The sequence below is a fragment of the Oryza brachyantha genome, chromosome 2, assembly GCF_000231095.2.
Source record: "Oryza brachyantha chromosome 2, ObraRS2, whole genome shotgun sequence".
In the NCBI taxonomy this organism is placed as follows: domain Eukaryota; kingdom Viridiplantae; phylum Streptophyta; class Magnoliopsida; order Poales; family Poaceae; genus Oryza; species Oryza brachyantha.
The window spans coordinates 283,040-302,862 of NC_023164.2; the positions used below are offsets into that span (position 1 = coordinate 283,040).

Here is a 19,823-nt window from a genome sequence, read left to right on the forward strand (position 1 = left end):
TGATTGTGTTCCAACTAATTAGCGGCGACCACTGAATTTCTGTCCAAGCGGTTTTCTTCCTGACTGGTACTAGACGAATTCCTTTAATAAATTATAAATATGGTACTACTGTAGTATTATGTTAATAACATGATGTAGGAGTACTCTATATATTAGCAGCAGGTATGTCTCGTACGTGTACACCATCGATATATACACAAGACTAGAGTTCATGCGCATAGGCACATAGCGCACAAGCTAGTGCATTTAATTACAACAGTAAAGTACAGATAACAATGAGTCATTTTTAAAAAAAATTTCCTATAGAAAAGTTATTTTAAAAAATCATATTAATCTATTTTATAATTTTTTAATAATTAATTAATCATATAGTAATCCTTATGTTTTCTGTGCCGAGTCAGTTCACTTATCACCTCTCACGTGAAAGTGGCCTTTGTCTATGAATTATACCGGTAGCTGAGTAGACAATATTGAAGCAAATTGTAATGAATTATACCGGTAGCTGAGTAGACAATATTGAAGCAAATTGTAATGAATTATATAGTGGAGTAGATGGCCTACATGGCTACATCTACATGCAAGCTGGGGCATATATATTGAACCGAGTGCCCCACACCGGAGTCCGGCGGAGAACAAAACAAAACCGTGCTACTCCTCTCTTTTCAAAAATATAAGTATTCGGAGAATTAAATCTTATATTACAGTATAAACATTTGTAATTCTCATAATTTTCATCATTATAATGACTAAAAATCCAATTAGATGCTTAGAAAGAAATATAATAAATTTAAAAATTAAAATTAACCATTGAACTAATTAAAAGAGAACTTTTTGACGTCTTCTTGCTCTATACGATGAATTCTTATATTTTGGAGTGGAGCCACATAGATAGAGATGAGAAACTGATCAGAAAGAAAGAGAAGAGAAGGTTGGGCTACGCCATTGACGGATCGATTGCAATGCTCACTGCATCTATCTATCTATCTATCGCTGATATGAATGAACTGAATATGATGGGCGTTGGGTTGTTGCCGTATGGATGAGGGAAGCATGCAGGTGCAGCAAATTTTGATTGATTGGGATGCTACTCCAGGTCCAGGACCAGCACAAAAACAGTGTGTGCAATTGGGCCTAATTACATTCTGTCCGTCTTTTTACCATCCCAGCCCATCCACACAAACTGGGCCGCACTCAAATGGGCTTCCAAAAGCATGGAAGCTCACATGAAACCGGCCCACCTAATGCGAACAACGACGACGCCCTAATCCAGTCCGACCGTCCGCCGCCGCCTCCTCGCCGGCAGGGCAGCAGCCACCGCCGCGTCGTCTCCCCAACCCCGTCCTTTCCTTCCTTCTCCTCCTCCGCCTCGTCTACTGCATCAGCAACTCGTGGAGTGGAGGAGATGATCTCAGCTTGCCCCATCTGCAACGTCCAGGTCCTTACGGCGGAGCTCCAATGGTAATCGATTCCTCTTTCTTTCTTCTCCTCTCTACGTGTACGAGTATAATACTGCTGCGATTCTTCACTTCACCAGCGTGATTCTTTGCTAGGCATGCGAACACCCACTTTGAGGATGACCAACTCCAAACCGACTTGGAGCTGGCTCAGCAAATCGCCCTCACTGAATCCACGCCAAATCCTCCCATGGTTGCTACTCTTCTTCCGCTCTTAAATCTCTCCTGATTCCTAACAATTACACATCTGCATGTTGTGCAATTATCTCAAGATTGTTCTCATTGTCCTGTTTAATCTGGTCATTCACCTACAAGGATACTGTGCATACACTCCTGTCGTTGGTTAAGTTTAACTTTTTCCTCCTCCAGACAACAACAATAATAATAAGAAGAAAACAAGGTGTTTTTTTTTTTGTTGTTGTGGATAAAGTTTCCATGTTTTGCAGGACGGTCCTCAACAAAGTGATCCATTCGCTAGCGACGCTCATGCTCAAGGGGCCTCATCAAGCGTCAGCGGATGCTCATCTCGTCACACAAGTGTTTTGGATGAGCAAATATCTTGCTTGCTCCGAACGCAAATTAGAAGCAAATTACAGGAAATACAAGGTGGTGTTATGAACCTGCTGAGAGCCTGCCTGGAATCAGAAGCTGGTTCATCGACAAGTATAATATCAGGACACGTTGATCATTATCAGAGTCTTTCATCAGAAGACAAGGGGTGGGGATGTGGGTGGAGAAATATCCAGATGATGAGCTCTCATTTGCTGAAGCAAAGACCAGAAGCAAGGGAGGCTTTGTTTGGTGGTGCTGGATTTGTTCCTGACATCCCTTCCCTTCAGAGGTGGCTTGAGATTGCTTGGGATAACAACTTTGATACTCTAGGCTCAACCCATTTTCATAATGAAGTTTATGGTGCCAAGAAGTGGATTGGGACTACAGAATGTGCTGCCCTTCTCCGCTCTTTTGGTTTGCGCGCAAGGATTGTAGATTTTGATAGCACAGAATCATCAGACCTCCACAGTAAGAATGGTAAACATGTACCAAAACAAGTACGAGGGCCAATGGACAAATTCGTGACAAAGAATGTTTCTCCAAGATCTTCATCTTCTGAACTTTGTCGAGAGGATGCAGAAAACATGAGAGGCCAGCAGGTTCTTGTTGACTGGATCTGGAACTACTTTGGTAGCAAGCATTCTGATAAGTTGGAAAATTCAAGGCGTGTGCTTGTGAGTGATAAAATGTAAGAGACTATATCTCCTGTTTTCAGAAATGTTCAGTCTCATCATCTGAAATGTTTTCAGCTTTCATCAATGCATGACACACTGAAGAATATTGTAGACTGACTAATAAAGTGTTACTCACAGCCCATTGTATTTCCAACATCAAGGTCATTCCAGAACCATAGTTGGGATCCAAAGGCAAAATGGTCAACATGGGTCTCCAGACAGATTTACGCTTTTGATTTTAGACCCTGGCCATGTAAGCTGTTGTAATTATTCCCTGTGTCTGTATATATCCATTTGTTTCTTCTGGTTAATAAATTCTAAAATTTAAAATTTGTGGCCCATTGGATGTTTGATTAATGGTAATCATCACTGCCCTTAATCTGTATAATCATTCTTATCAGTTATTATTCAATCTTCTGTGCACTTCCAGAATTTCTTATAAATTCTATACCAAATTAATAATAAATGCTTTGCTCTAATGGTTACAGAGAACATCAGATTTGGAGAGGGCTCTTCGAAGCAAGACAGGATGGCAACGTCTGTTGAAAAGAGGTGTCCACACTCTCAGGAAGCCACAGTATCAGGTACATGAAATCACCAAAAATTTATGAACTCTGAAAGGGTTGTTGTGTTCATAGAATTCTGATAGGCCTTTGATGTTTTCAGTTGTGCTATGTGGATCCTGGAATTGCTAGTTCAGAAGAAATGGAGCAGCTCAAAATTATTGATAGTATCCTGGTCAGGTTCTAGATTGCTGGTGCGTACAATGAGAATTGTGTCTTACTTTTTTTCAAATGCTAATAGAGGGGAATTATACAGTTTGCTTGCCCATGTTTATGAAAAGTCAAACCGTAAGCAATGTACTTGTTTGCATATTAGCAATGGCCTTGCATAACTATATTTTGTTGATTCATACAGATTATTAATTGTGCTACTTTGATTAAATGTTGGCATTCGACATCAATCATTTGAAGTGTCTTTATCTAATTATGCAATATTTATTAGAATGGAGGAGATGGGGATTACATACACTACATAGTGCAGACTTGGGATGATTTCCCTTGGAGAAATATGGACAGTCGATACATTGCTGTGCTCTCCATTTGGTTATATAATGTATGTGTGCCCTGTCATGCTTGTCTCTATAGAAAAGTCCAATAATTTCCTTTTGCTTTTCTCCTAATTATTTAAGTGGTATAAGGATACTGAGCATTGATGCCCTTGAAGTGTTAGTGTTTGTTTTTCAGCTTTTCATATATATTATTTCCTTCAGAGTTGTCTCTCTTATAGTTTCATTGATTTCTTTCTTATTTTTTAGGATTGTCTAAATTAATCCTTCTAATCAAGTGGCATGGTAAAAATATTAGAAAAACAGCAACAAGAGTGGAATTTTGATGGTGTGCCAGTATATGTAAGAAGTATAAATGCAAGAGTCAATGAACTCTATGAAGACAATTCATCGAGCATGTATTTGTTATTACAATCCTACACCTCTATTTACGTTATTCTTAACTGTTGTGTGGATTCAACTGACATTTATGTCAATATTATTTCCATCTGGATTCTGGAATTTTTAATACCCAGTACATGTATTATGTGTCTATGTATAACTCAACTTTAATATTAAATAGTCCTTTCTGCATCCTTGTCCTCGTGGATCTATATACATGGTTCTGGACTTCTGGTGGCTGAAGCTGGCAACACTAATCACATGAGCATGTTCTGTTTACCATGAACTTATGATTCCAATTCTGGAACTGTTTGTTGCTTTGTAGATGCAATTTACATAAAAATGCTTAGTCAGGATTGCTGTTGCTTATAGGATCTGTGAATTAGCCTGGCTCTATTCAGATTGCTCATTCCAGTCATCCAGTGCATAGTTCTTGCATCTTATTCTGTGATGTACTATGTATCTGAAACTGTGAACTGATCTGCATTGGATCTTGCTTTGTAGATGCCTTCTTGGAGACCCTCACAAGTCACAGCCATTTCAACTGGTGTGTGACAATTTTTGTAGTGCATATAATTCGGAAATCTGAGGTTGCTTTTAGTTACAAGATCAGGCTCCAGTTGCAAATCTAAAGGCGATCGGCCCCAATGGATTGTCCGAAACTGGTCAGTCATCTGATCCTTGACAAGATCTGTAGTTATCGTTTCAGTTAGAATGTATGTCGTCTTGGGAATATCCTTAGCAATAGCTCATTTAGGTGAAACATAATACTTGAGCGTGAGTTGGGCCAGGCAGTAATATCTCCATTTATTCTTTCAGTCTTTTTGCAGTACGCTTACCCAATCTCTTTTTTAACCTCTCCCCTGAGGACTCATTTCCCCTGTGACGGTGGGAGAACATTCAGATCTCACCAAGATTGGTTAATAGAACTGCACAATTTGTACTGACATCTGTCAATTTTGGCAAAATTGAGCATCTCAGAGTGAACTTTGTTATTGCCATTGTTTGTGTTGACGTTTTCTTGCCTCAGCAACTTGATCAGTTTTCGCTGTAATGGATGAACACTTCAGTTAGCCGATTTGGAATATTTTTTGACAGTGGCACACAGTTTAGAATGCAGAACTGTAGATGTCTGATCATTGACAATATTTAGATTCATTTTGGAGTCTAATTCATATAGCAACAATTCAATTGGATTTATAAATGCAAAAGACTCTAGCGGCTATTCGAGCCCAATCCGATTGACCATTTCGTCTGGTCAACGGAATTGTGCATGGATAATTTTGTAATCTGGCTGTCTCTGTAGCGTCTCAGCATAAGTACAGTTACTTGTTTGATTAGATTAAGAGATAAGCATATTTAACTCGGAATAATTGACACTCTTTAGACCAGCCTCCAGAAACGAACAGCACTCTCTAGACCATGCTGCCACTAAGCAATATTTCTCGTTTTGATAAAGACTGTCGAGTGTCAACTTCCTTCTCTTTTTTTTTATAAGAAAAAAAAGAGTTTTATCCTTAGCCATATTATAGCTTTATCCGTGTTGTGTGGTGCACACAAAATCTCTAAAAATCATACGGTTGTCTGCTAAACCAACCATATATCGTTGGAATTTCGATCGAATTTATGTGTAACTAGAATGCTTTTAGTAGTTCGTTCTGGTTTGAAAAGAAGAGCAGATTAGTTGCATGTCAATTCTTTTGTTGCTGTACGTATAGTTTGGCCGTTGGAATTAAATCCCTGACCAGGATAGTTACTGGTTAATTAATGATGACAGCGGCAATTAACACCTGAAACAGTGTTAGTAAAAAGTAGTACTGCCTCCTTTCTGCAAATTGTATGGCACCATCGACCTTTAGGGCGCAGCGTTTGACAACGTATTATATTAGAAAAAACTAATCTCTCCGTTGCAAAATATAATTATTTTTCGAATTTATGTGTTAATTTCCATAATATATCTGATTTAAGTGGTTCCATACCCGATCGAATGCTTGAGAAGGAAATATCAACAATTCAAAATTTAACCAATATTTTGAAGACGGTGGTACTATTTTTAACTAGTAGCATTGATCTTGATGTGACTTATTTGATTGTTAAATGTATTTCAATGCATGACATGCAATTATTCATATCTATACTTACAATTCTTTCATAAGATGATGGAGCATTCTAAATTTTCCACCACTTTATTTTGGATCGTTATGTAAGATTATCATTATAAAATCATAAAAATACCGTCAGAACTATCGATCGAGTTTGAGTGACATCCTAAAAAAATAGAAAGAACCAATAAAAAAATTGGAAATGTTGATCAAACGTTATCTAAAAGCCAACCAAAGCTATGCGATTAAAAAAGGGATCGAATATTTTAGCGCACTACGTGATACTAATATTCGTTTTATCGTTTTTATTTAGAGATAGACGGCGAGTTGGAGACGGATCACCAAAAGTAGAGTAGAGGACCCCGTTTGGTGGGCCTCGCTGCCAAGTGGGCCACAGGAGAAAGAGAGAGGTGTCTCTTCTTCTCTTCTCTACCACCGCTCGCTCTTCTCGTCTCGTCTCGTCTCGTCTCTCCCCCGCGGCGAAAAAGGTCAAAAAAAAAAAAAAGCCAATGGCGACCGACGGCGACGCGAGCGGCCTCGAGGCGCAGGCGGCGGCGGCGGCCGAGGCGGCGCGGGAGCTGCGCGAGGCCGCCGCCGCCCTCTCTGCGCGCCGCTCCGCCGACGAGGACGCGCTCCGCCGCCGCGCCACCGCGCTCGACGCCGACCTCCGCCGCCTCCAGGGCTCCCTCTCCACCCTCGCCCCCGCCACGCTTGACAAGGTACCTGCACCTCCTCTCCTCTCCTCTCCTCTCCGTGTGTAAGGTTGATCCCTCTCTCTCCGTGCTTGCTTCCAATTCGATCTCACGCCGCCGTCTCCCCATACGGTGCCCCTGGAATTGGAACCTACTACGTTACATCGCGATTACCAAAACGCGCGCTTTCACGCCTTCACCTACAGGCTGGCTTGCTTGAGATGAGATGAGATGTGGTAGAGTTTGCGCAGCGATCTGACGTGATGCGCGTCGCGTCTACACTGGATTTGTTGCGCCATCTCCCTGGAGATGCCTCAAATTACATGCTCCGAACTGGTTCAGAAAGTTAGGAATTTGAGGCGTGTGCATCGAGATTGCTGGATGCTGGATAGTCAAGGATTCTTTCTCTCTTTCTTTAATAATCTCAAGACAGTTTGGGTAAAACTATACGTTCCATCACAAGTCTGTCCCCCAACATTTATTTATACTGCTCTAATTAGAGATCCCTCCGGATATTCGGTCTATCTCTATTCCCACCCTTGCGCGACGTTGCAATGCTTACACTTGGTTACTGAGGAGGTGGATCCTCTGTATTAGTTCACAGGAAGACTCCGTCTAGCTTGGTCAGCAATCTCAATAGGGTTCAGGCATGGTAACATTTGTGCCTGTCTTTACTAAACCAAAAGGATTAATCTGAACCTAGAGGATTTTTACATATGCTAGGCTACCCAAATTTAATCTCCGTGCCACATTTTTCTTTACGATGCAGAACAGCACAAGTAATAAAAATTCCACTATTTATAAATTGATGTAAGAGTCTCTGTCTACATTTCCAAATTTACTGCCCTCCTTTTTAGAATTTTCTATTTCCTTTTCTATTATATACTTACTTTTGTTTTGTCTTCTGTAGACATTGTCTCATTCTGCCATTTATCTATATAGGTTGAGGAGGAACTAGAGCGTGCCAGAGTAACAATCTCCGACAGCGATGTGGCTGCATTTCTCCCAAGCAAGCGGAATGGTATGCTATGATTCATCCCACCCCTGGTGCCTGTCTCGGGGAAATATAGCCGTTATTTATGGAATTCACTTCTTGAAATTTAGGAAAGTTCCTCAAGACGTTTCTTGGCCCTGTAAATGTGCGGGTGGCAAGAAAAGAAGATCAGCTCAGAGTGAAGGATGAGTACAACAATTACAGGGTAAACTTCCGATGCTTCTTCGATTTTTTTTACAAATATTATGCATTTACTTTGGATATGTTTGCTTGCACGAATTTAATAAAGGTATCTGTGTTATTGATTAAATTTATTTTTGTGACTTAAGCATTCTAAATTTTCAATGGTTGCTCTAACTGGTGTATTATCTAAATTCAGGAAGCATGCTGATAAAACCAACCTGTTTTGTATGTCATATGGTCTGATTAGGCTGTGTTCGATCTGGTGGTTTGGCTGAGATTTTGGTTGGTACAGAAAACAATGCTGGTCATTAGCACATGATTAATTAAGTATTAACTAATATAAAATTTAAAAATGCATTTATTTAATGTTAAAGAAACTTCTATATAGAATTTTTTTGCCTGAAATACACCATTTAGCGGTATGGGAATTATGCTTATAGATAATGAAGTAGTATCTCAACCCAATCGCTCTAACAAATTCAGCCTTAGTTAATACGTTTCACATGCAGTTCTGGACTATACACTGGTAATTAGTTTGAAAGGTTATTTAAGTGTTTTATTTTTCCTTGGAATTCAACCAATCCCTTTTAAATTGAGTGGCTGAACTAACTGGTAGAGTATACTTGGACCTTGGTATGATTCTCGCTCCTGTAATTTTTTATGTCATGCCTGACAGTATTGTTTCATTTTTATTTGCAGGATAGGGCTGCTTATATGTTTCTATTGTTTCCGTCCATTCTCCTCCTACTTAGATGGTGGATATGGGATGGATGCCTTCCAGCGTTGGCAGTTCAGATGTACCAGGTATTTAGTTCCGTACAGTGATTCACCCTGAATATATTTACTCTGTATGGCTTTGGTGTCCAGCAGAAACAATCTAAAGTCTATCTTTTCCACTCAACAGGCCTGGCTATTATTCCTTTACACAAGTTTCGCTTTGCGGGAGAATGTGTTGATTGTAAACGGAAGTGATATTCGTCCTTGGTAAGTATCTTATATCAAAACATTTTTTTAACGATGTTCCTGAAATCCATGTTTAGTCTGTTCACTTAATCTTGCAAAATCAATTTCCTTCCAAAGCATTTTTTTAACAATGAATTATCATCTTTTCAGGTGGATATACCACCACTATTTAGCAATGCTAATGGCTCTTGTTAGCCTTACATGGGAAATAAAGGGACAGCCTGATTGTTCCAACAAGCAGGTATATGACCATTTTTCAGAGGAAACTGGTGCTTGCTTAGCATCAGTCGTTCAAATCTTGGATGCTGAACTCAAACTATGATCCTTTTTTTTTCAGCGAGGGGTACAACTTTTCTTGCGGTGGGCAATCATGCAAGGAATTGCAATGCATCTGCAGAATAGGTACCAGCGTCAAAGATTGCGCACTCGGATAGCTCTAGGAAAGGTAAGGTTCTGTGATTCCTGTCTTGCTTCAAGACAGTACTAACGACATATTATTTTTTAGTGTCACAAGGTGTATAATGTGTTCCAGAATAAGATTCAAATGAGTATCAATCTGCAAATTAATGAATCATATGTACACAAGTCCTATGCTTATAAAAAACAATTTAATGCACTAATTTGCTTGATGTTTATTTAAATTTGCGTATCAGCTAAGGCAGTGTTTGTTTGAGATAAGTCATTAGCGCTTGATTAATTGAGTATTAACTACAAACTTGAAAAATATATTTAATTGATTTTATTAAGAAACTTCTATATAAAAAGTTTTGCACGAAACACACCGATTAACAGTTCGGGAAGCTTGCTAACATAATACGAATCAGTAGCCTAGTTGATAATCCCATAAGAACACTGCCTAAGAATTTGGAACATCACTGAAACTATATAACAAAAGATGTTCTGGCCTTTTAGTCAATAAGTCTTATGGGCAATGCTCATTCATATGACTCAATGGTGTGTTGACTGATGCTCTACATAGTATATTGCATCATCTACATACCTTTCTCGAGTTCTACCTATGTTGTTGTTATTTATTTTGTTTCATATTTGATTGCATTCAGGCTAAAAGAATGGATGTCGTTGCTGGGGAAACAGCTGGTGTGGAAGGGCAGCTCTTGCTACTTTACCCAGTACTTTTCACATTACAGGTATGTGGCATGTGAGCTGAAAGCATGGTAGATCCTAGTTAGTATTAATTGTGTTGGTTCTTGATATTTTAGTAACTTGTTTCTTTTCCTTGCTGAAGTTTGCCTCCGCATTCTGAACGTTAGCACAAACATCGCTAGTTAACCATTATATCTTTCATATGCTGCAGTAATGCACTTCATCTTGATGCTATGTTTTTCAGGTTTTCGAAGGATATGTTGGATTGTTACTTCTTCAGACGGCTTTTCACGGGCTTGCATCAGAATGGCAGGCAAGAATTATCAAATAGTTTACTCAGTTGGTAGTTTAATATCAGATCTTCATAAGGATTAGATCATGTACTTGTTCGAATTTATTGTTTTGATTTTTTTTCTCAGTCATCTGCATAAAATGCATTTCCCTGATATTTGAAAGAAAAAAAAATCTAAAAAAATGTAAGGTATTGATGAAAATATCTATAATCCAAACTATCCCAAATCATCCTTGAGATGCTGCTTGTCCTCAACTGACTTTTACAACGTTGTCATTTACCAGGTTGTAGTTTGTGGGATCTTGCTGGTGGTAATGGCAGTTGGCAACTTCGTCAACACGGTGGAGACTTTGATGTTAAAATTGAGGTTCAAAGCAAAAATGAAAAGAGCAAAGAGCAGGCAGGATCTCAGTCGCCAACACCAAAATTGACAAAGTAACATTACCCAGAATGGTGACTCTATGCTTACAAACAGCAATGCTGACACCATCCCTCTTGTAAATCCCTCAGTCCACAAACTGTTTTGGCTGCCCATGATTTTGTGTTTTGGTAATTATTCCACATCGAAGTTCATATTCTATGTACAATGCACGATTAAAACAGTGTCTTAACTTTCCCACTGACGGGAACACAGTTAATGTGATTTATGTGCTACGGTGCTTGCCCGAAATTGCAGAGAACTGTGATGTATTATCTCAGTAGTCAGTAGAATACGTGCTGAAAATGAACAGTCCGCAGCTCAGACCATATAAATGCTTCAGTGGCTCTAAAGTTCGATGTTTTCAGAGGTTTCATTTATTGGCTTCAGGATTCAGAAATGTCTCCCCTCTATCTTGGTACTGATGACTGATGTATAGAAATATCAGTGGACATCATCTGGATTTGTTGGGCATGTGAGCTGGAACTCATCCTTATCTGTGTCTTTAGTAACAGAGATTTCCTCCGGTCTAATAAAAAGTATCTCGAGTTATTGGTATCTTGAGATATTTTTTATTGCTTTTTGTTGGACCGAAACAAACCTCTTAGATGCTGTTTGTTTCCACAAGTCCTAGGATTAAAAATTAGTCTTAGGACTAAAATATAAGTCTATTTTAGTTCTATCATGTTTGTTTGGAGGGACTAAAATCTCATTAAATAATCCACTTAATAGTACACACCTCACACACGTAACTATAGGTAGAGTAGGTATATTATAGGCCTTCAGTGCCTTTAGAGCAAGTTCAATAGTATAGCCAACTACTAGCTTCAATTTATCTATAGCCAATGCATACAATAGTTAGCTACAAAACATCAATACATGGTCTCACATGTTATACATATATTTTGTCTTGGAGCCCACATGTAGCTGACTACAAATTAGTAGTCCACATCTCTTCTCTCTTCATATCTCTTTAAAATATACTTATAGCTGGCTTATAGCTTGCTATTGTACCTGCTCTTAGCACCTCCCTTAGAAACTTATGTATCTAGATAATTTTAATTTCTCATGTTTGGTCCATTATGAATAAGTTCCTCTAAACAAACAGTCCCTTAGTCCTAAACCCTTACCTGCTGGCAGTGTCTACCAACACATTTTATTCCCACTTTCTTTAAAAGATAATGGAGTTTTGTTTTTGACTTGCATCTGTGCCTATTGAAAATACATTATGCATTTATCAGCTTGCGTCTGCCAATGTGGCAATGTTTTCCATGCTGTGGTCCAGCAATTAACCAAGAACCTTTGCAGACCTGCCAATCATGGAGAGACGTCAATGCTTGAGACAAGCAAAAGGGCAACCAAGCTCGCTACTGTATCACTCTGATTCAGGGGTGGATAACGAGCCAGCTCGGCTCAGCTCGGTCTGGCTCGTTAAGATAACGAGCTGGCTCGGCTCGGCTCGTTATCGTAACGAGCTAAAAACCCATCTCGGCTCGGCTCATTACAAAGCTTGAGCTGACTCGTTAGGCTCACGAGCCATGCATGAAAAGTTATTTTAAACAATTTTTTAATAGATTATATAAGCAAATTTTTAGTTCAAACATGCAGATAATATGAAGTTGTATCTAAATATTAAAGTTTGAACCAACAAATCACATGGTAAACCTATAAAGTATTGAACACATGCTTTTTGGGTGTAATCAATGAATGCTGACGAATCACATATCTTTGGTCTAGCTCGTTAGGCTCGCTAGCAGCTCACGAGTCAGCTTGAGCTAGCTCGTTATCTCTAACGAGCTAAAATGCTAGCTCAGTTCGTTAAAAAAATAAAACGAGCGGAGTTGAGCCGAGTTTGTCACGAGTCGAGCGAGCTAACGAGCCACGACCTTTTTGTCCACCCACTGATTGCAGTAGCCTCTGTGCGTGCCAGATACCTCAAATTCTTTCAACAACTGCATCTAATCATATGCAATCCATCCAAAAACTGCACCATCATGACTGAATCATTAAGCCCATCTCGTCTCTGTATGATTAGTGTTTGTCTGTCAGTCTCACACCTGAAACCCAAGGCCATACCATCCAAATGCAGAAGCTACCAACTTATATGAAAGAAAGATGAGAAATCATATTTACATTCCACTATTTCACTCTATTTAATTCCGTACTTTTCTGAGCAGTGTTCATCGTTTCCTACAATTAATTAATCACCTTGCCAAATAGTAAAGCACACCCAAAAAAGCTAATTAAGTAAATCATCTACAAAAAAATGAAATAAAAAATAAAATCCATCATGTGGAGTTCGAGCCGTGCAGCTCGCTGTGATCACCAGCAGCTGCTGCAGCAATGGAGATGGACCTCGCCGCCTTCTCCGCGATGGCCGCCCGCACTTGCGCCATCGCCGGCCGGAGCCCCGGCTGCGCCGCCAGGCACTCGATGCCGATCCTCGCCACGTCACCGGCCTCCGCCGCGTCGTAGTCGTCGCCTAGCCTACGGTCGACGAGCCCCTCCACTCCCTCCGTCCTTACACGCGGCAGCAACCGGGCCGTCAGGTTGCCGCCGCCGGCGCCGTCCGGCCCGGGCATTCCGGCGGCCGGCGAGCCCGTGATGGCCTCGAGCAGCAGCACCCCGAAGCTGTAGACGTCGGACTTCTTGGACACGATGCCGGTGCGGAGGAAGAAGGGGTCGACGTAGCCCGGCGAGCCGACGGCCGCTCTGGTGGGCGCGACGGCGGCGGAGAACCCCTCGCAGGCGGAGCCCAGGTCGCAGAGCCGGGCGCCCAGGCCACGGCCGTCGAGGAGCACGTTGGACGCCGACACGTCGCCGTGCACCACGGGGGGCGCGCCGCCGAGGCCGTCGTGGAGGTGCTCGAGCGCGCCGGCGACGTCGTGGACGATGCGCATGCGGTGGCGCCACGGCAGGGGCGGCGCTGCGCCGCCGTGGAGGCGGTCGGCGAGGGTGCCGCCGGAGAGGTACTCGAGCACCAGTGCACCTCCCTCCTCTGCAGTAACAATACCACTTTTAATTATTTTAAAATCAATTAACAAAAAATAATCTTTATAAATTCTGTAGAAATATGTTAACAATTTTGTTTGCGGATTAAATCTAAATTAGAATTAAGATTGTAAAAAACAAAATGTCGAAAATAACAGGTCGTTACTCGTTAACGTACTGTACACTAATTTGCTCTCTTAGCAATAAATAGGCAACAGTGAAGTGACGATTGCTTGTTCTCAATCGATCGGTAGGTAGGAGGTAATCTCTATTACTACTATTTATTCTGCCCCGTACGTGTGCAATTCTCACCACATTTTTATTTCGATCGTTTTGAAACCGTGAGGTGAAATGTAGCATCACATCGTTGCTATCGTGCTAAACTACTACTTAAGATGGTATGATCAAATTAGTATCTGATTTTTAACTATGTAAGGTTACGAACAAATGGTTTAGTTATAATAAAATTAAAGCTTTACTGTAGAAAAATCAGATGTACAAAAAAAGAAAAATCAGATGAGGAATTTTTATATCAAAAATTTTGGAACGAATTAAACCCGACGTTAAGGAGCTTAGAAAACATCATCTTTTTCATTGGAAACACACGTAGCCTAACTAGGCAACAAATTAATCCCAAGAGGACAAAGAAAGCAAAGTATTCCATTAAATAAAGTTATAAAGAAAAGAAGAGAAAAAAAACAAGAAAAGAGTAGCAGCAGCAATCAAACATCGAAGTTGCATGCAGTGCAAAAGAAGGGAAGAACAGGAAAAGGAAGTCTCCTTTTAAGACTTTGAACCACACCAAGACAGACGAGGTGGCGTAAGCTTAGAGTCAAAGCTTCAATAATTTTTCTGAATGAAAAAAAATAAAAACAAAAATAGTAGTAAAAATGAACACGAGCAGAGTGTTCTTGGCCGGAGTGGGAGCAGGAGGGTACCGTGGTCGTCGGAGTAGGCGAGGAGGGAGACGATGTGCGGGTGGCGGAGGCGGCGGAGCAAGTCGAGCTCCTGCCGGAACGCGCGGAGCCACCGCTCGCCGCCGCACCACCGGTGCACCTTCACCGCGACCGGCGCCGCCGGCGACCTGGCGGCCAGGTAGACCGTGCTGGAGCCGCCCCGCCCCACCACCGCCGCCTCGTCGAAGCCGCCGGTCAGCGCCTCCACCTCCCGCCACGTCAGCTTCCGGGGCGGCTCCCCCTCCTCCTTCTTGTCCGACAGCAGCAACAGCTTCGTCGTCGTCGTGTCCACCGCCGGTAAGAAGGGCAGCTCTTGCTGAGGAGGAGACAGCGGCGGCAGCTGCCGTCGTCCTGCGTCCTCCTCTATGTCGCCGTCGGTGTTCCGGCGGCAGCGGCGGAGCGCGGAGAGGGCGTGGCGGAGGAGGAGAAAGGCGATGGCCGCGGAGGAGAGGAGGAGGAGGCAGAAGAAGAGGACGGCGAGCGCCATGGCGAGGTCCATGGCTAGCTTGCTGTGTTTGTGTGGGGTGGGGGAAATGGAAGCAAGAGAGGAGCCAAGCAGGCGCGCCGCTTTTACTTAAGCAGAAGAGCTTTTGATTGATTGATTGATTAATTATTCTAATCTTGATTCCCCTGTGGAAATTAATATTAACACTCCTTAATTCTGGTCAACCAATGATTAACAGCATGGTCTCTATGTACCATGAATTAATCCATTTTTTACTGCAGTGCTAGCGAAATCCATTTCTGAAATATAGCAACTTTTGGATTTGGCAATCTTCGGGATAGTATGTTAACCAATAATATTTATATAATTAAGTTATTATAAAAATATTACATTGTAGTTTGTTTAATGATAGATTTAATACCATCATTATTACGGATTGATTTTTTTTAATTTTTTAAGGGTTAAAGTTTAAAATATTTGACTTACTACTATAAAAAATAACTATAATTTAAAACGAGGACAATATATAATATAACAGTATTAATTAGGCTCTCGGTGATGATTGTAAAAGTCAAACGTCATATTTATAAACACTGAAAACTTTAATGGATTAACCTAAAAATCAATTCTAAATTTAAGGTTAAAAATTTAGAATTTGTCTTATAAAGATAAGCATAAGTGAAAAATTAAAAAATACGGAGGTGTCCAACTATACACGTTGCTATCAAGATATTCATTTTCCCAATGTCTTGTCTCTTTGAATTTGTTAGGACTTAGGAGTACCTTCCCATACGGTGAATATAGAGTCAACAACATCACAAGAAAATTAAAGAGAGAGAGAGGCAGAAGGAGATATCAAGTATTCATTCACTAAAAAAATAATATGTACTGGTACAAGTTTTTGAAAATATTTTCTGGATAGTTATTACTACGTACGGATACAACATGTATGAGGCTTTAAATTTTGGGAGCGCGTAAAGATCGAGAATATACATGACGCCGACACGTACGCGCGCGCAACGAACGAGTTTAAAAAGTTTTATACATACCGTATTCGCAGCTGGTTCGTTGGATCAAATCCCCACGATTTAATTAATTTGTGATTTGAGAGAGAATGAACAGTGCTGCCAGTTAATGTTGCTCCTGACATGAGCTTCAGTTTGCGTGGACGGTGCATTATAATATTCTAAATACTAGTGTTTTAAGATAAAAGTAAATAACATAATAAAAAAGATAATTTACGAGTAAAACATTTTTTACATTTAGAAGCTGATGCTGAAAAATAAATTCCGATAGAAAACTAAAAGAAATTAAGACTTAAAAGTTGTTTGGAGCTGGTAAGCCAGCAAATTGAGATAACAAAAAAAGACACAATAGCACAAGTAAGCGAAAAAAAGTAATTTTGGAGCTGTTTGGAGAATGATTTAGCTCAGGCTAATCAATAAAAACGTAGCCCACGAGGAAGACAGCTTACGACCAATGAGTTAATGAATGGTGGGTTCTTCCATGCATGCAGTTAATCTTCACCTGCGACTACTGTTCTCCTTCCAGCCAATACTACAGTTCTATGCACACGTGTATCGCCCATTCTCACCGTGGGTTTTATAAGAGTTTGAGGAATTTCTTCTATTTATTACATTGAAAAAGATAAATGATATTTTTGTTTTTTATAAGTTGAAGAAGATAATAAAGTGAATTTGGTGTGCACGTTCCTGTTCATCAACTTTTCATATTCCTCTAAATTTAAATTCCTCTAAACAAGAATAAATCTTCACTCTTATTACTAAATAAATGGGATATCATATATGATAAAGTGTGTTCCACAACACCCTTTCTCCTCTTTTGCATCTCGTTTTTCATGTGCATATTTTCTGAATTGCTAATTTATATATTTTTAAAATTTTTAACAAGAAGTTACTTTAAAAATATTTTACTTAATATTTAATTAACCAAGTACTACTATTTTACTTGCAGAGGAGGGGAGAGAAGTTACTAACCTTGCCGAACATGACCTAACTAGCATGTCAACAAATATATAAAGAGGAAACAAAAGATTGTCATCTAGATAAAATCTAGTGTGCGGCTGTGCGCACCTACCTATGCTTTGGAATTATAATTAAACTTTACTGTAACTGAATTGTTTCATTCCATACCTTTAAAACATAAATAAAACCGCGATATGACCGAACATTTCATAACACAATTGAATAGCTAGATTTTATGGCTAGCATATAAGACCGCGTAACGAAACTATGTGTGTAGTGTAGACAGTTGCTTCATTCATTAACATAAACTTATTTAGATGACACAACATTATTAAAATTAAAATTCTTAAATTGATAGTACTCACTAGGAATGGTTTCAGAATTAACATCAGGTTTATATTCTTTTTGTGGGCCGGATATATATTCGATTCCAATATTAGTATTAGCAATTAATCAATCAACCAGTGCTTAGTAGCATATCAAGTATATAAAACAACTTTGGACCATTTTGCCTAGTTACTTTATTCGTGGTCGTAAACTATTTTTCAACGATTATGTGTGTTGAAAATTTTTAGCTAGTAGTTCTACAGTTAGTAAATTAAATTCCAACATGAACACAATTGTTCAGGGAAATTAACCTATCCTCTCCAGACAAGAGGTACACATAAATCGTGACAAGAGACAGAAAACAAACAAATCTAACGAACTAACTTAGTACCAGATAATTAATTTATTAGCATGCCCTAATTAACACAAGAGAATCACAACCAACTAATTAACTGCGTACAGCTTAATTAAGTACCGTATAGCTAGCTGTGTATAGTGGTACTGCCTTGATTTAATTTAGCCGTGTGAGCGAGGCAACTGTGAGTAGAGTTTCAGATGAAATGCATCTAGCTAAGCAGGAGTACTTGTGTTCTATCATTGATGAATGCCCTAGGTAAACTCAAGTCACTCATCAGGTACAGTCACCCAACAATTAGTTAAGGTTGATCTGTCTTAGCTTGTCCTAATTAAAGTTGCAACCAATTAATTAAGGTTTTGCACATATATACTCCATACTGTTGGGTTAGTTATGCAATGCAAGCAAAGAGGTTAGGTTGGATTTTTCTGTGGATCTGTCAGCTGCAGCCTGGCTGCCTGCTTCAATTAATTGGCTAGTTTCAATTTCACCCTGCATGCATATGCATGTTCAGATGCTGCATTATATCGCTTTGCTGCGTGTGGACAAGGGAAAAAACGAATTGCATGCTTGATCTTTATAGACTTTTGGTGAAGCATCGCTTTCTTGGTTTCATACTGACAAAGTCATTCAGAAGCAACAGGAGACAGGCACATATCCCTGCCAAATTGCCCATTTATTTTGCTCATATGTACAGCTGGGCTAGCTATATATCTCTGAGCCGCACAGTCAGTCAATGGAGCTTGGAGCTTCTATCTAGTGGCTCAAACTTTACAAATGAAAACAAAAACTACATTCATAATTTTATACTGCAGGGAACTGATTTGCTGAAATCTGACCAAGTCATCCAAGATTGGAAGGGAGTAATTAACACAACATCAAATTAACTAGGAACCATTTGATTGATTGTTAATGGATTTCATGGAGTGTGATATCATTTTTCCTACTACTCTCACTGTCACAGCAGCTGCACTGTACCTTTCCAAGAAGATCAAGTCCAATATACACACCTGCAGGTTCTAGTTCTGGTTAGTACATTGCTATTACCTCCTATATTTAAAAGGGGAGAAAAATGTTAGTGCCCAACTAAAATTCTAGGACTCAAGTAATAATGCCAACAGAAAGGAATTGCAACAGTCACACTTTATCAGCCTTAAACAACAAAAAGAAGTCCTAAATAATTGAAGGAAAACCAAACCCAGCCAATTAATTGATTAATCGAATCAGGAGAAGAGAAAAGGCAGATTACTCAAATGCGACACCAACCCGGCACAAGTTTTCTACTGCTTAATTACTCGCCTTCCCTTTCATGACATTATTTGATTTATTGATGCTAACATCACACCACCAGATTTAAGCAAATATTAATTAGCGAAAAAAAGGGACGGCTAATTTAAAGTGACACTCTTCCAAACCTGCCTGCTATAGAGCAATGCAACCAATTAAATAAATTGTTATCAATAACCTAGCCTAGCTCAAAAATATTGGAATTGAAACATACCCAAAACCAGCAGATTCGAGTAGCTACTACTGCACCTGGAGTATATCTAAGCAAATAATATAATCATTGATTAGGTTTAGAAGACCATATCTCAAGGATTAATTGGAAGCATTCCCCAAAAGTAAAGTAAATAATTTTGTAGTCTTCTACAGAATAATTTTATTGTTTAACTAAGTTTCCTTAAGAATATGTTATACTGCTTTTATTTCTTCTCCAAAATTTAACACTCTTTTGCATGAAAAATTAATCTTCATCAATATCTTTTAATTAAAATGAATATCCCATTCGTAGTATTTTATTGGGTAATAATATATTCCTTTGCGTGGAGGGTAATAATAATTTTTAGTGAACATACACTCCTTCACCCTCAGGATGCTCTTTGTTT

The 19,823-nt window shown here is 39.7% G+C and overlaps 3 protein-coding genes across 9 annotated transcripts; 2 read left to right on the top strand and 1 right to left on the bottom strand.

The window, feature by feature from the left end:
- Window positions 1-1,257: 1,257 nt before the first annotated feature.
- On the top strand, window positions 1,258-6,702 carry LOC102699287 (zinc finger-containing ubiquitin peptidase 1). Of its 7 annotated transcripts, none has more exons than XR_005811208.1 (9): window positions 1,258-1,458; window positions 1,551-1,647; window positions 1,901-2,694; window positions 2,819-2,933; window positions 3,169-3,264; window positions 3,347-3,437; window positions 3,686-3,796; window positions 4,635-4,795; window positions 6,546-6,702. XR_005811208.1 is itself a non-coding variant. In XM_006648149.3 (7 exons), exons 1-6 carry the CDS (start codon window positions 1,403-1,405, stop codon window positions 3,428-3,430), a joined length of 1,242 nt encoding a protein of 413 aa, XP_006648212.2. In that variant the 5' UTR covers window positions 1,258-1,402; the 3' UTR covers window positions 3,431-3,437; window positions 4,635-5,253. The 7 variants fall into 7 exon arrangements, 3 of the variants coding, with proteins under 3 accessions (XP_006648212.2, XP_015688392.1, XP_015688391.1); XR_001549485.2 differs by lacking the exon at window positions 6,546-6,702 and adding an exon at window positions 3,999-4,147 and having other exon boundaries at window positions 4,635-5,255; XR_005811207.1 differs by lacking the exons at window positions 3,686-3,796; window positions 6,546-6,702 and adding an exon at window positions 3,999-4,147 and having other exon boundaries at window positions 4,635-5,255.
- A 36-nt stretch (window positions 6,703-6,738) lies between these two features.
- LOC102699569 (transmembrane protein 120 homolog) lies at window positions 6,739-11,140 on the top strand. Its single transcript, XM_006648150.2, has 10 exons — window positions 6,739-6,951; window positions 7,867-7,945; window positions 8,029-8,123; window positions 8,801-8,905; window positions 9,006-9,085; window positions 9,215-9,305; window positions 9,402-9,509; window positions 10,126-10,212; window positions 10,413-10,481; window positions 10,745-11,140. The coding sequence occupies exons 1-10, from the start codon at window positions 6,742-6,744 to the stop codon at window positions 10,889-10,891; spliced, it is 1,071 nt and encodes a 356-aa protein (XP_006648213.2). The 5' UTR covers window positions 6,739-6,741; the 3' UTR covers window positions 10,892-11,140.
- A 1,880-nt stretch (window positions 11,141-13,020) lies between these two features.
- LOC107303490 (salt tolerance receptor-like cytoplasmic kinase 1) lies at window positions 13,021-15,367 on the bottom strand. Its single transcript, XM_040520893.1, has 2 exons — window positions 14,808-15,367; window positions 13,021-13,876 (listed from the first exon to the last, which is right to left on the bottom strand). Exons 1-2 carry the CDS (start codon window positions 15,322-15,324, stop codon window positions 13,167-13,169), a joined length of 1,227 nt encoding a protein of 408 aa, XP_040376827.1. The 5' UTR covers window positions 15,325-15,367; the 3' UTR covers window positions 13,021-13,166.
- Between the last annotated feature and the right edge of the window lie 4,456 nt (window positions 15,368-19,823).